The sequence below is a fragment of the Labeo rohita genome, chromosome 19 (assembly GCF_022985175.1).
Source record: "Labeo rohita strain BAU-BD-2019 chromosome 19, IGBB_LRoh.1.0, whole genome shotgun sequence".
NCBI classification, from domain to species: domain Eukaryota; kingdom Metazoa; phylum Chordata; class Actinopteri; order Cypriniformes; family Cyprinidae; genus Labeo; species Labeo rohita.
Window position 1 is genome coordinate 5,240,483 of NC_066887.1, and position 16,724 is coordinate 5,257,206.

General features: G+C 36.5%; 1 protein-coding gene across 1 annotated transcript in view; it reads left to right on the forward strand.

Annotated features, from left to right (window-relative positions):
• The window catches only part of septin7a (septin 7a), a 64,846-nt gene that overhangs the window by 34,974 nt on the left and 13,148 nt on the right, over window positions 1–16,724 (forward strand). Inside the window, exons 5-8 of the mRNA XM_051136306.1 lie at window positions 5,565–5,665; window positions 5,796–5,930; window positions 12,448–12,565; window positions 13,998–14,090. Coding sequence (XP_050992263.1) covers window positions 5,565–5,665; window positions 5,796–5,930; window positions 12,448–12,565; window positions 13,998–14,090 — 447 coding nt within the window. The remainder of the gene's footprint in view (window positions 1–5,564; window positions 5,666–5,795; window positions 5,931–12,447; window positions 12,566–13,997; window positions 14,091–16,724) is intronic.

Here is a 16,724-nt window from a genome sequence, read left to right on the forward strand (position 1 = left end):
TATACATCTAGCATGGCTTGAGGGGGAGTAAATTAAGAGGTAATTGTCATTTTTGGGTGAACTATCCCTTTAAGTCTGCCCCAGGTCTCTGCACCTTTGCCGGTAGTGAGCATTAAAGGTCAGAGGTCAGCATTATGATATATGTTGGTGAGTACTCACGGAGGCCACAGTCAGACATGAGTGGAATGCTCAGCAGAGCGGTGGAGTGTGATGAATCTGAGGTCACCTGCTCGCCGCAGACAGTAAAGCGCGCAGGAATCCTCCACACGCCCCGCAGCAGGTGCGAGGCAGCAGGCATCGTCACGCTCGCCTGCAGAACGACTGTTTGCATTCCACAGCCCACCACCTTCTGATGGAGCCGTTTCTCCTGCATTCTTGGCCTCATTTCTGCCTGTTTTTTTTCTTTCCCTGGTTCTGTGGAGTTGGTAATTTACAGAATGACAGATCTGCGGTGGCCGCACGTACGCCCTAACACATCGTCTCGCTCATGTTTCCAAAACATCCCCGTGGCCTCTCAGCTAGTGCTAATGGTTTTGAAAACAACACTTCCACTGAGAAGAAAGAAATGTAGCAGGATTTGCCAATGTGCTCTCAAGTTACATGTTTTTTCTTAGTAGGCTGCTTTTGTGATGCCCAAGGGGGAAAGAGCATTTTTTGCAGGAGGATATTCACCCAAAAATTAATCTTGCCTTTCAGTGTTTACTTATGATACAGCGCTTACGATGTTTCAAACTCATATTGACCCAGTGGTGGACAGTAACGAAGTAGTTGTACATCGTTACTGTACTTAAAGGGGTCATCAGATGCCCATTTTCCACAAGTTGATATGATTCTTTAGGGTTTTAATGAAAAGTCTATAATATACTCTGGTTAAAAATTCTCAATGGTTGTGTAAAACAACATCCTTTTTACCTTGTCAAAATGAGCTCTGCAAAAATCATCCTGTTCTGGTCGAGGCTGCTTTAAATGTTAATGAGCTCTGCTTGCCCCGCCCCTCTCTTCTCTGTGGAGTGACGAGTCTGTTTACTTCAGCCCGATTAATTAATTAAAAACCACTGCATGGATTTTTATCATTATAGGGTAGATTTGTACATACACTGCCAACACACATTAATGTTCAAACAACATGTAAAAGTGAACTTTGCATCCGATGACCACTTAAAGTACATTTTTCAAGTATCTGTACTTTACTCAAGTAGTTTTATTTTGAGTAACTTTCACCGTTACTTCACCAAATTCCAAAGTGTAAGATGGTACTTTTTACTTCGCTAAATTTCATAAAACATATCGTTACTCCTTATAATATATCACGTGATCTGAAACGCAGAAGCGGTGTCTGATTCATGAACAAACTTATTATTTTCAATGAACCTGTTGAATTGATTCGCAAATCACACCAAACGATTCTTTTACGAATTGGAATGATCCGATTGCAGCTGTCCTCGAGTCGACAACTCATTGATTCAAATGATCCATTTAGAGCGAGTCTCCAGTCAACTGAATTCAAATGTAAGAACTAGTGATGGGAAGTTTTACCAACTCGGACATTTGAGTCTCGTTCAGCAAAATGAACGAATCTTTTTCGAGTCATTTCATTCATTTAGTTCATTTTGGCAAAATATAATTAAAATGTTACGTGTTACTTCCCTAACACATCTACTGCTTACACAAATGTTGGTCACACTACAAACAAGACAAAACTATAATGCTATAAGAAACAGAAAAGATTAATTCATTGTTTACCTGGGTCTTTAGTCTATCACCTCTTTTCTGACAAGTTTTCAGGTTCGAGTCGTTCATTCATCACGTGACAGCCCCATAAGATGAACGAACGACTCCAAAAACCTAATTCCAGTACAGAAGCTAAAAGGATGTTGCGCATGCGCGACTGAATGAATCACTCCGAATGAATTCGCCCCGAGTCACATTAAAGATTCGTTCAAAATGAAAGAATCGTTCAAGAACGACCCATCACTAGTAAGAACCTGGAGATCTTGTAAGCGCGCACGACTGATGCTGCAATAAGTAAGTCACTATGTGGAAGTTCCGGATTAATTATTGCAACTGAAAGTCATATTTAGGTTAAAACTGTCCGTTGTTAAACTGTGATCTGTTTAAGGCCACTGAAATGCTTGAATTCAGACATCAACGTCTGTTTTAATTTAAAATAATAATAATAATAATAATAATAATAATTAAATTAACACAGATTAAATAAAATAACTCATGCACGTTCATATTCCCCACTACTGTAACGTTAGCAGTTGTATTAAAATGCTACGCATTTAGCCCTATCTGTCATCTGTTTTTATATTGTTTGTCAACAGTATAATTTATTTATATTGTTTGGATCGACTAGCCAAGTAGACTGATATGAATGTGTATTCATAACCATACTGAAAATAAGTAAATATTGTTAGCTGATGCTAACTGTCTAGCTAACAAGCTTGCTGGTGCTAAGTTGAGGTAATTTTTAAGGTATAAAGTCCAAATATTTTAATTCAACCGCCTAGATAGATTACATCTGAGGGAAAAAGTGTAATAGTAACTAAAAAAAAATAGTAACTACGGTAATTATCAAAGTGGGAATTTGGGGCATTTGGCCAGGGGTGTTTTTACACCACAGACAAGGTTTGAGAGGGTAAAAAATATTATTAGAATATAATTATATTTTCCTTAAAATGTTCTTGCTAGCTTCAGGCCTTATTCTGTGACATTATGCAAAACAACAAGCTTTAAAACACTTTTTTTCTTACTGATGAAAATGAGATAGTCAAATCTGTTTTCTCAGGTACACCGCAGTGCAAGCTTCACACTGAATATTACTACATCACTCTCGTCAACATAGTCCATATCAACAACAAAAATGTTTTTTTTAATCCATATAGTGGTTATTTTGGGGAAATCCCAGGTATTTTGAGCAGTAGGATTATAAAAATATATGTGCTCTATCAGTACTTTTTTGCTTAATTACATAAAAAAATTGGGTACTTTTGTACTTTCACTCGAGTAAAATTGAAAAAGGAGCACCTTTACTTTTACTGGAGTTATATTTTATTATACGTATCTGTAGTTTTACTCAAGTACTTGATTTGTGTATATTTCGTCCACCACTAATTGACCGTAGTAGTTGCGTTGCTGTCTATGCGGGGTCAGAAAGCTCTCGGATTTCGTTAAAAATATCTTAATTTGTGTTCTGAAGATGAACAAAGGTCTTACGGGTTTGGAACGATGTTATGATGAGTAATTAATGACAGGATTTTCATTTTTAGGTGAATGATCCCTTTAACATGCAGCATGCTGGACAACCATAATGGCCCACAAACTGACAGAAGTCTTGCACACTCTCTAAAAACAGCTTCAGCTCAGGATGTGTGTAGGTCCTCCATCCCAGCTGTTTGGTAGACATCGCTGGCTATGTTTCTTTTTGTGAGGGCGTGCTTTATAAAATGAATGTCTTACGCTGGGCTCAGTGGTATCCGTCTGAGCTGTGGCACGCTGAGGGCTGTTTAGGAGGAAATCATAAAATGCAACCCTGAACAACCCAAACCCAGAAGCCACAGTTTCAAACCACAGCCGGTTTATGCTGCACATGGAAAGGTGTGGGCTTGAGCTCATTTTAGCTGAGGTTGCACACATGTGGGCTGAATCTGTCGAGCGCCGACTGCTTCACAATATGTTTAAAGGCTTAGAAATTGTGATCCGTCAATTTAAAGCTTCAGGCATTGATAGAAGAGTTTCTCAATGTGACTGGAGGTATCATTCATGTCCACGTGCCAAAGTTTATTCAATTTAGGTTAGATCATTGGGTTTAAAACGCCAATCAGCTGTTTCCTAATGTTCCTAAAGTGCTCCTGGATCAGATCAGAAGCAGAAAATCTTTGCTTTCCCTTTTGGGCTGCTCTTAAATGTGCACAGAAAAATCTCTGAATGGTTGTTTTGGGCCCTGCAGGCCCTGATAACGACTTTATGATTGAATGGAAACCTGAGCGTATGTGCTGATCACGAGTGCTGGCCCTCATGCTGTTTGCATATCTGCTAGCGCCCCACAGTTCTTCGAAAACAGCTCATTCATGTAGATCTAATGGGAGTTTTCTGCTTTTTCTTATTTTGTGTCATATTTCAGTCAGATAGTGCTCAGTTTAGGACTTTTGCATTAGCATCATGATTGTAGGCTAAAGATCTGTTTACATCAAGTCTGAATTTTCTGTCCATTTTTAAAGAACACACAGGCCTACCTTGGACAAAACTTGACAACCAATGAACTGTTAGCTTTCAGATTATTTGTTTAAAACTGGTTTTCAGGAAAGACATTGAGATGAACATGTTGGTTTTTGAGTACTTATAGACTACATACAATTGCAGCGAAAATAAGTGATAAACAGTAGAAGTCAAAAGTTTACATACACCTTGTAGAATCTGCAAAATGTTAATTATTTGACCAAAATAAGAGGGATTATACAAAGTTATTTTTTATTTAGTACTGACCTAAATAAGAATTTCACATAAAAGACATTTACATATAGTCCACAAGAGAAAATAATTTCTAAAACCGACTCTGTTCAAAAGTTTACATCCCCATGATTCTTAATACTGTGTTGTTACCTGAATGATCCACAGCTGTGTTTTTTGTTTAGTGATAGTTGTTCATGAGTCCCTTGTTTGTCCTGAACAGTTGAACTGCCCGCTGTTCCTTCAGGTCCCACATAATCTTTGGTTTTTCAGCATTTTTGTGTATTTGAACCCTTTGCAACAAGGGTTTTTAGATCCAAAACCCTCAAAAAGCTTTCGAAAGGTCTCAGAAGGTTTTGAGATCCATCCTTTCACAACTGAGGACAACTGAGGGAGTCATATGCAACTATTACAGAAGGTTCAAACGTTCACTGATGCTCCAGAAAGAAACGCAATGCATTAAGAGATGGGGGGGTGAAAACTTTTTGAATTTGAAGATCAGGGTAAATTTTACTTATTTTGTCTTCTGGGAAGCATGCAGGTATCTTCTGTAGCTTCTGAAGGGCAGTACTAAATAAAAAAAAATATTACGTTTAGGCAAAATAAGAAAAATGTACACATCTTCATTCTGTTCAAAAGTTTACACCCCCGGCTCTTAATGCATCGTAACTATGACAATCAGTTGCTAAATATATGTAACTGAAAACAGTGTGTAAGTGAAATCAGTGTTATGAGAAGATGTAGTTTGCATTTAAAAGTGTATGGATGCTATTTTTGCAGAAAATAATGATACATTAGAATTTGAGTGTGTTTTGGTCACATTTGATGTGACCAAAACATTTGGTGTGATTTAATGTGAACAGGCCCTAATTTTATTTTTATTTTTTATTTTTTGAACTTGAGTGTTCATTGTAGAATTTTTTTAATTTTATAATTTATTATTTTATTTTATTTTACACATTAGCAATGGTACGAGGACCCTCTTGGAATTATTACTTTTTGGATTTCATTTTAGTCCTGAATGAACAGATTATGAATCAACATTTGTGATTGTTTTTGTGTTTGGCTAGTAATTATTTATACATTTTTGTTTTATGATCTTGTTTTTTCAGGTGGAGCAGTCTAAGGTGCTGATTAAAGAGGGAGGAGTTCAACTGCTGCTCACCATCGTTGACACGCCAGGGTTCGGAGATGCTGTGGATAACAGTAACTGGTAAGCTTGATTTCTTTATTTTCTGCATGCTTTGTGTGGATGTCTCCTTATATTGGTGTTTTAATAAATGAAGGAAAATGATTACATTTACATGTTGTTGACTCTCCAATGTCGGTTGTGTGTTCTGTAGCTGGCAGCCCGTCATCGATCACATCGACAGCAAGTTTGAGGATTACCTCAACGCAGAGTCACGCGTCAATAGACGCCAGATGCCCGACAGCCGAGTGCACAGCTGTCTGTACTTCATCGCCCCCTCTGGTCATGGGTAGGCACTCCTTTTCGAGCATTAAACGCACACAAACTCTTTGTATTTTTGGCTTGTATTTCTGCTGTGGAGGTGCTTTTAGAGATGAGCTCTAAAGTGATGCCAAGTACATCAGGATTTATTGCACTGTCAGCGCTTTCGGTCTAAGTTTCAGTCAGATGACTTGTATTGTTGCAAGTTAAATCTCATACGCATCCAACTAAATCAAAGTTCTTTGCCGTGTGTGAATCTCTCTGTCTTTTGCTCTTTCTCTCACACTGATTCATTCTGTGGCTTAAAGCCATGCTATGGCTGTTTTTATCTGTACAGCCAAGAAGTCAGTGAACACAGAGTTTGCCCATATTTGTGGAACAACCCCTAACCCTATAGATGCCTCAAACAATGAGACATTTTTGGAGATGTGCATTTTGGTTTTGTCGGTTTGCTTTTGGTTTGGTTGGTTTGCTGTTTTGGTTAGTTTGGGTCGATTTATTTGGTGGTTTGATTTGATTTTAGTCTGGATTGTTTGGGTGTTTTGATGGTTTGGTTTGTTTAGTTTTGATTTGGTTTATTTTATTTGTTTGGTGCTTTTTGTTTAGTTTGTTTGGTGATTTGTCTGGTGTTTTGTTTGGTGGCTTTTGAAAAAGTGTTTTGTGTTGTATTGTTTGTTTTGGGTTTCCTTTTTGTTTAGTTTGAATTTGTTTGGTGCTTTTGTTTTTTGTTTGGTGGCTTTTGAGAGTTTTTTTATGTTTTGTATTGGTTTATGTGTTTTATTTTGGCTTGTTTTGGTGTTGGTTTAGTTTGGTTTGGTGTATTTAGTTTTGATTTGGTTGATTTGATTTGTTTGGTGCTTTTTTGTTTGGTTTGGTTGATTTGTTTGGCGCTTTTTGTTTGGTTTGATTTATGTGGTGTTTGGTGGCATGAGTGTTTTATGTTTTGTATTGTTTGTTTTGGTTTTTTGTTTGGTTTGGTTGACTCGTTTGATCATTTGTCTGTTTTTTTTTTTTTTTTTTTTTTTTTTTTGGTGTCTTTTGAAAGTGTTTTGTGTTTTGTATTGTTTTGTGTGTTTTGTTTTGGGTGTTTATTGTTGTTTATAGTTTTATTTAGTATGATGGTTTGGTGTGTTTAGCTTTGATTTGGTTTAGTTTATTTTTGGTTTAGTTGATTTGTTTGTGGCATTTTGTTTGGTGGCTTTTGAAAGTGTTATGTTTTGTATTGTTTGGTGTGTTTTGGTTTGTGTTTAAGCTTGATTTGATTAGTTTGGTGCTTTTTTGTTTGGTGCTTGGTCTGTTTTGTTTTGGTTTGGTGTAATTTTTTTGTTCACTTTGTTTAGTGCTTTTTTTGTTTGGTGGTTTGTCTGTTTTGTTTGGTGGCTTTTGGAAGTCTTTTATGTTTTATATTGTTTGTGTTTTGGTTTGTTTGTTGTTTGTTTTTTTGGTTTGGTTGATTTGTTTGGTGGCTTTTGGAAATGTTTGTTTTGGTTTAGTTTAATTTATGGTTTGTGTTTAGTTTTGTTTGGTGGTTTGTCTGGAGTTTTGTTTAGTGACTTTTTAAAGTGTTTAATTTTTGTGTGTTTTGTTTTTGTATGTTTTTTTTTTTTTTTTTTTTTTTTTTGTTTGGTTGATTTGTTTGGTGTTTTGTTTGGTGGCTTTTGAAAGTGTTAGGTTTTGTTTATTTTTTTTATTTTGTTTGGGTTGTTTCTTTAGTTTGGTTTGGTGTTTAGTTTTGATTTGGTTTTGTTTGCTTTTTCTTTAGTTTGGTTGATTTGTTTAGTGGTTTGTTTGGTTGCTTTTGAAAGTGTTTCATGTTTTGTATTGTTTGTTTTGTTTGGTGTTTTTGTTTAGTTTGATTTTGTTTGATGCTTTTTTGTTTTGGTTGATTTCTTTGGTGTTTTGTTTGGTGGCTTTTGAAAGTGTTTTGTATTGTTTGGTGTGTTTTATTTTTAGTTTTGATTTTATTTATTTATTGTTTTTTTCGGTTTGTTTGATTTGTCTGGTGGTTTGTCTTTTGCTTTGGTTTTTTTTTTTTTTGTTTGGTTTGACTTGTTTAGTGCTTTTTTGTTTGGTTTCATTTATTTGTTTGGTGGCTTTTGAAAGTGTTTTATGTTTTGTATTGTTTGGTTTGTTTTGGTTTAAGTTGGTGGTTTGATGTATTTAATTGTTTGGTGGTTTGTCTGGAGTTTTGTTTAGTGACTTGAAAGTGTTTTATGTTTGGTGTGTTTTGGTTTCTTTGGTTTTGTTTTTTGTTTTAATTTGTTTAGTGCTTTTTTGTTTTGCTTTAGTTTTTAAAGAAGTGCTTGATCCAAACCTAGAGACAAGAATTTTAAACAGACTTGCAGGTGAACTCTTATTACATAACAACATACAATAGCAATATGCTAAAAACCACCATACCACACTGGACTACCAAAACCACAGAAACCACATAGAAACCACATAGCAACTCCTTTAGCGTCACTCAAAACACTTTAGCAACACCATAGCAGTGTATTGGCAACCAGTCAGAGACCCACAGCACTTCTTGTTTTCCCCCAGTACAATATGTTTTGCATGGGAAAGCACCAATTACATTTTTAGAAAATGTAAATCTCACACCCATTTATATTTAAGCGTTTCTTAGAGTATGATATGCCAAAAATCACTAATCCTTCCTCTAAAATTTTCCTCCCAGTTCCTCAGAATGTCAATCTGATAAAATATCATATCACTACGGTGGCCGGGAAGTGCAAAACAACATTACAAAGTTTGAAACACTTTTACGAAGCTCGAGACAAATTTACATTTTGGAAAACATTTTTACCTATCATAAAACACAATTACATGGGAAAAACGATTTTACCAAGGACGAAACAAATTTACATTTTAGAAAAAAAATTAACAAGACGCAAAACACTTTTACCAGTCCCGAAACAAATTTACAATGACAGATTCTTTACGGAAAGGGAATGTACCACACACCGGAAGTGACGCGGTGAAAGGTGTTGTGTTGTTGTTGGTGGTGGTGAGCGCGGTAAATTCGTGTTGTGGAGTAAATGGCGTAAATAAAGTTTATGGTGACCGAACATGGACTGCGGCAGAGGGATGTTTTGCCCGTTTTGTGGCAAACACATGAGCAGCTTAACGTGGTTGTGCTTTACGTGTGGTCGGTGTTTGGAGTTTCTAAAGCACGCGGACCAGACGGAAACACCAGACATACTGCATCAATGTGTTCAATATTTTAACGAGGGTCACTCACCTCCGTGAAGTTGGCACCCCATAAAAAGAAATAATGACCAAAACTATGCCATTCGTTTGTGCTGATTTGTGCCGCAAAAACGAACGTTTGTGCTGGTTTGGTGTTTAAGATATTAAACATTATTTTTTTGACCGTGTGACGTCACTTTCGACCCCATGTTGTCCAAATCGCTCCAAACCGGCGCAGTTCGTTTGTGCTCGATTTGTGCTCGATTTGTGCTCGATTGTACCGTTAAAATAAACACTGTATCTGTTTTCCTTCCCTAGATATAACAAAAATATTTTCGGGGCTGTGACGTCACTCTCCACCCCAGTTCGTCTAAATCACACAAAACTGGTGTCATTCGTTTGTGCTCGATTTGTGCTGGTTTGTGCCGTTGAAATGAACGTCAAATATATTTCCCCTTCTTAGAAATAACAAAAACAATTTGAGGCAGTGACGTCACTCTCCACCCCATGCCTTCCAAATCTCTCCAAACCGGTGCCGTTCCTTTGTGCTAGATTTGTGCCGCTAAAAGAAACTATGTAACCATGACCTCTTTTTAAATATAACGAAAATTTCACTGTCAACTGCATTTAGCGCCACTGCAGAGTTTTAAAAAAGTTAGTGTTCGTGCTGCGTTAAAATTTAAAATGTACTCTTTTCATTTAGTCTTTTCAAGTTAGTTTTTACTAACTTCATATTTAAATTTGACTAAATTAATAAATTAATAAATTATTAATAAATTGTATAGCCTGTATATAATTATATAGCCTAATTCAAAGCGCTCCCCACACAAAATGGCGTGTTTATTTGTGCTGATTTGTGCCAGAAATCCTGGTTGTGACTAAAATTCGTTTAAAAATGGATATTTAAAGGGAGAAAACTTAAGCACGTAATATACCATTATCTATAGGAAACATGTAGCCTAAAAGTAATTGCATGGCATGACTGCATTTTAATAGCTAATATGGTAAAGTTTTTCTGTCCCCCTTATAAACGATTATTTACCGCACTGCTTAAGAAAACGAAAAAAGGGCTCGTAGATAAAATAGGCTCAAGCTATAGACTACTGAATGTGTGCATGGCAGGAAAAATTACCGGTCATTGGAAAAAGACTACAAGAAATTGATAGATACTACTGTAGCTAATCACAATTGCTAATCAACGAGGTAAATCTATATGTGTACATATTTGTATATATTTTAATGCATGTTGAATGTTGAAAAAATCTAAATTTAATTAAAACGAATGTTTTGTTGATGTTGTGAGTGCACACAAATCAAAGTAGATTTGTTGCAGTTCCGAATAATGTATTACTCCTACCTTTATCAAAAATGATGGCGTGTAGATATTAATTAAAAAATCGCAAGCGATATTGCCGGCGCCTCCATATCTGCGTGCTGTAGTTTCCACACTCCTCATGGATTAAAATGCACCTAAAAGCGCACATTTATATGTGGAATGTTTAAATTAATATTGTGAAATGCATTAATTGTTTTATATCTATAAATTTTATTTTAGGCAAGTGTTGATTTTGAGAAGGCTATCAGCTCACTGTCTGCTGCTGGCAGCTTGGTCGGCAAAGAAAAAAAAAGAATTTAACAAACATAAAATGTTCCAAACATATTTCTAAAATAACTTAAAGAAACGAAAATAAATACAGCCACTTTGCTATTAAAAATATTAACGAATATTCGTGGGGAATCTATGTTTAATACTCTAATGGCACAAATCGAACACAACCGAATTATAACGATTTTTTTGTTGAAGTTAGTGTTCTGCCTTTAAATTTAAATTTAGTCAATTTGAAATATAAAGTTACTGCAAACTTGGAGCTGACAAAATGTAAAATTATAAGGCAGCATGAACACTAACTTTTTTTTAAACTCTGCAGTGGCGCTAAATGGGGTGGAGAGTGAAATTTTCGTTATATTTAAAGAGAGGTTTGGAAGGCATGGGGTGGAGAGTGACCTCACTGGCCCATATTGTATTTGTTTTTTTCTAACGAAGGGAATTAGGTACAATGTTTATTTTAGCGGCACAAACCGGCACAAATCGAGCACAAAGGAACGGCACCGGTTTGGAGAGATTTGGACTACATGGGGTGGAGAGTGACGTCACTGCCTCAAATTGTTTTTGTTATTTCTAAGAAGGAGAAATATATTCGACGTTCATTTCAACCGCACAACCCGGCACAAACGAATGACACCAGTTTTGTGTGATTTAGACGAACCGGGGTTGGAGAGTGACGTCACAGCCCCGAAAATATTTTTGTTATATCTAGGGAAGGAAAACAAATACAGTATTTATTTTAACGGCACAAACGGGCACAAATCGAGCACAAACGAACTGCGCCGGTTTGGAGCGATTTGGGCAACATGGGGTCGAAAGTGACGTCACACGGTCAAAAAAATAATGTTTAATATCTTAAACACCAAACCAGCACAAACGTTCACGGAGGTGAGTGACCCTCGTTAAAATATTGAACACATTGATGCAGTATGTCTGGTGTTTCCGTCTGGTCCGCGTGCTTTAGAAACTCCAAACACCGACCACACGTAAAGCACAACCACGTTAAGCTGCTCATGTGTTTGCCACAAAACGGGCAAAACATCCCTCTGCCGCAGTCCATGTTCGGTCACCATAAACTTTATTTACGCCATTTACTCCACAACACGAATTTACCGCGCTCACCACCACCAACAACAACACAACACCTTTCACCGCGTCACTTCCGGTGTGTGGTACATTCCCTTTCCGTAAAGAATCTGTCATTGTAAATTTGTTTCGGGACTGGTAAAAGTGTTTTGCGTCTTGTTAATTTTTTTTCTAAAATGTAAATTTGTTTCGTCCTTGGTAAAATCGTTTTTCCCATGTACTTGTGTTTTATGATAGGTAAAAATGTTTTCCAAAATGTAAATTTGTCTTGAGCTTTGTAAAAGTGTTTCACACTTTGTAATGTTGTTTTGCACTTCCCGGCCACCGTATATCACACTGTAATTAAGAAAAATACTTTTCAACTGCCAATGGGAATCCAGTGTGTGTGTGTACAATGGCTAAACTGTGAACATGACAATGGCCTGAGTGGACAGGCACAAATGGTTTTCCTGCCGTTTATTTAATGCTCTTCTTGCAGCACATGTGGCTTTACTACGAGCCGAGCTACAAGTTCAGCCAGGCTGTCAAACAGTGGTGTGAATGTGATCCCTCACTACTGCACTACAGAGGAGACCTCTGTGCCTGCTTTTGGACTTATGCTCAGTGTTTAGTTTGAAACATTAAACCCTCACATTCTCTCTCTCTCTCTTTCTCTGTCTGTCAGACTGAAACCACTGGATATTGAGTTCATGAAACGGTTACATGAAAAAGTGAACATCATCCCACTCATCGCCAAAGCAGACACACTGACTCCAGAGGAGTGCCAACAGTTCAAGAAGCAGGTGAGAGTTATTACACGCTAACGCCAAACTCTGTACCTGTAGATTTAGTTTTTTACAACATTGGTTAAAGGGGTCATCAGATGCTAAGTTCACTTTTTCATGTTGTTTGAACATTAATGTGTGTTGGCAGTGTATGTACAAATCTGCCCTATAATCATAAAAATCCATGCAGTGGTTTTTAATTAATCTGTAAAAATAATATCCCCTTTTTCAAATCGAGCCGTTCTCAGATGCCACTCCCACGATAGTTGATTGACATGAGCGTTTTACCTCAGACCAGCTGTCACAGTCCAGTAACTTTCCTTGTTTTGATGCCGGAGCAGGGATGTAAGTTAGACAAGAATATCTCCGATTGAGCGATTGAGGTGTTGTGTTGCTGGATGTAATAATGAACATAGTGGTCGTCATTTACTCCCGACATCTGAGCTGCTGAAGATGCAGTGGATTACGTTTGTTTGTGAAGGGAATGCGCCTCCCGTTCTACATATATCCGTCTATGTTCACGCAAATCATTCGTGATCCACCTTCACTTACAGCAGAAGTGTGTATAAGTGTTTTTTTTATGAATCTTTGCTTATAACGTGGTAGTTAGGAAGTTTAGTGGCTAAACGCGGCTAAAGTAAACAGGCTCGTCACTCCACACAGAGAAGAGAGGGGCGGGGCGAGCAGAGCTCATTTGCATTTAAAGGAACAACCCCTTAAAATGGGATGATTTTTGCAGAGCTGATTTTGACAAGGTAAAAAATGTGTTGTTTTATAAAACCATTGAGAATTTTTAATCAAAGTATATTAGAGACTTTTAATTAAGACCCTAATGAATCATATCAACTTGTGGAAAATGGGCATCCGATGACCCCTTTAAAATAACCAATTTTAAACAATGAATGAATAGATAAAATTTAATTTAATAACTTTTGTCAGCCCATGTGTACATAGTCCACTGCCCTTATTTCAGAATGCTAAGATCTTTTTTCCATTGTATAATCCCTAAGGTAAACTTGCTGCTGTTTTATGGGCGTGAGCAAACATTCACCCTCTATTCAGTTTGATATTTAACTGCCTTCAGTGATGAAAAGCCGTTCATGGAGACGCAGGAGTTATGTCGTATCTCAGCATCATGAAAGTGTTCCCAGTGTTTCAAATTATGCATGTGAGACAGTTTAACATCTGTAAACCAGCTGAAGCGACTGGTGTGTGTTTTGCAGCGTTAAGGGTTTTGCAAACGGCGGCTGCAGTGAGAACTCCTCATAACACTAGAGATAAATCTGTCCACACATGGTTTTTATGCTGACTCTTTCGAGAGTAAAAGCAATCCCAAACCCGTGACACTGAGAGCCCACAGAGCCTGCAGGGAGACTGCAGGTCTTTTTACTTGTCAGCACCAATTTAATGCTTTATTTTTCACTTTGTCCTTTTGTTTTCCTTTTTCCAGATAATGAGAGAGATCCAGGAACATAAGATCAAAATCTATGAGTTCCCAGAGACTGATGATGAGGAGGAGAGCAAGCTAGTCAAGAAGATTAAGGTTTGTGTGTTCACCGTAGTTAATGAATGATTCTTTTTGTGGTGACACTAGGGTACATTTTCAAATTGGATAATTGGTAAGAAGTCTGAATGACTTTATATTCAATAGATTTCAAATGAAACTGAAGATTGATTGGTTGTGACTTGAATGAAGGTGTTTTGAAGTTTGTTTCAGTGGTTCAGATCAAATAACCAGCATGAAACATGAGGAGAATTTACAGCTAGCTGTTCAACCATCAAATTGCCATTGGTCCATGATGATTATGTAATAGCTGGCTGTCCTTTGTCCTCTAACGTCTTTGAAGCGGAAATCTGATGTGATATAAGTAAAAACATGAATTGTGCCAAGTTGGAGAGTGTTTGTTGTATTACTGAAAGGATATTATGCAGCATATATGTAAATACTCTTCTAAACACCGCTCCTGGGAGCAATGTCAGCGCCAAAAGGTTTGCTAACAGTATATTATTGCACAACTATCTTAGTTTACACTGTGTGGGACCAGGTATTTGATCCAGGTTTTATCAGCTACAAGCCACTATTATGCTACGTTTTGTCATATTATTGGACTGAAGTGCTCTTCATATGTATTGAAACAAGCATAAATGAGGTGACACTGACTGTTAAGTTTAGATAAATGGGATCAGTGCTGTTATTGTTAAAATGCATTTTTGTTAATTGAAATAAAGCTGAAATAAAAAACTTTTAGGAGAAGTCCACTTCCAGAACAAAAATTTACAGATAATGTACTCACCTCTTAGTCATCCAAGATGTTCATGTCTTTCTTTCTTGAGTCGTGAAGAAATTGTTTTTTTTTTTTGAGGAAAACATTTCAGCATTTTTCTCCATATAATGGACTGATATGGTGCCCCGATTTTGAACTTCCAAAATGCAGTTTAAATGCGGCTTCAGATGATCCCAAATGTGGTTGTAAATGATCCCAGCAGAGGAAGAACGGTCTTATCTAGCGGAAACGAAACAATTATTTTTTATTTTCTTAAAAATAATACAATTTATATATTTTTTAAATGTCAAATGCTTGTCTTGTCTTGCTCTGCCTTAACTCTGTTTTTGTTCCGGTTCATGACAATTAGGGTATGTCGAAAAACTCCCATCTCATGTTCACCTTAACTTCAAAATCGTTCTCTATCGCTGTTTTACCTTTTGTGTTTAAGGGTGTTTGATGTTCTTTGCATGTTCACTTTGTAAAGACTGGGTCGGTGTAGGATGATTTTGAAATTATTTTTGAAGTTGAGGGAAAAAATACGATCAAAGTTTTTCGACATACTCTAACTGAGGCAGAATACACAGAGTTCAGGGAGAGCAAGACAAAACGAGCGTTTGAGATTTATTATTTATTATTTAAATTATATTTTTTAATGAAAACATCTAATCATTTCGCTAGATAAGACCCTTCTTCCTCGACTGGGTTTTTTTAACAACCACATTTGGGATCGTTTGAAGCCGCATTTAAACTGCATTTTGGAAGTTCAATCTCAGGGCACCATATCAGTCCATTATATGGAGAAAAATCCTGAAATGTTTTCATCAAAAAACATAATTACTTTACAACTGAAGAAAGAAAGACATGGATGACAAGAGAGTGAGTACATCTGTAAATTGTTGTTCTGGTAGTGGACTTCTCTTTTAAATGACAATGAGAAATGTTGAATTAGCAATGAGACTTGGCAATAAATTGTTAATAAATAATTATCGCGCAATATGAATTTCCTTAATAAACGATAACAAGAGTTTGACAAATGCTCGGATCAAAGTTCAAACAGCGGTGCGAGTTTACTAGAGCAGATGCAGTCACTTGCTGATGAGTCTCGGTCACATAACCACTAAACGGCGCTCTGAGATTCAGGGTGAAGCGATTGAATTCATTGAATAACACAAATAACTCGCTTTAAAGCCGGATGAAACAGCGTTGAGAAACCAGATAAACACTGTGCGCAACGATACAGTCAGAGGGCTTTTTAATCTACAAATCACCATTATTTACCACAGATTTACTGCACAGTGGTGTTGTGTCAGAAATGTGGGCATATTTGTGTCAAATTTTATTATATACATTAAACTAATGTAGACGTATTGAAGAAGGAGTAAAGGAATATATTTACAGTATTTTTTGTGATTAAGCTATAGCATTTATGCCTTTATATTAAAATGTATTTAGACTACTGTTTTTCATACAAATACATAGAAACCACATTACATTTTTAGCATGGTATTGAGGTGCTATATTTGAGGTTTTAACTGTGATTATCATTATCTAAATGTATGCTACTATGAAAGACCAATGGTTAATTAAACAAAAACCATCAAATAGTCATAAATAATAAATACATTTTACCATAGAAAAATGAGGTTGCTACATTTTTTGTCGATATTACTGATTTTTTTTTTTAATGAACATAAATCTACATCTGCATCCTAACTCAAGCTACTATCAAATATGTACTTCTAAAAGACAAAAAATGTATTATTAATAATATTATGAGGCAACACAAACCTGTTTCTTGATTTGAAACAATATTACTCATTAGAAAATGTAGAACTAAGAAATTATTTTGTTATTATTTTTCATTTATTTTGTTAAGGAAAAATGACTGGAAAAGTGTAAAGAATTAAAAA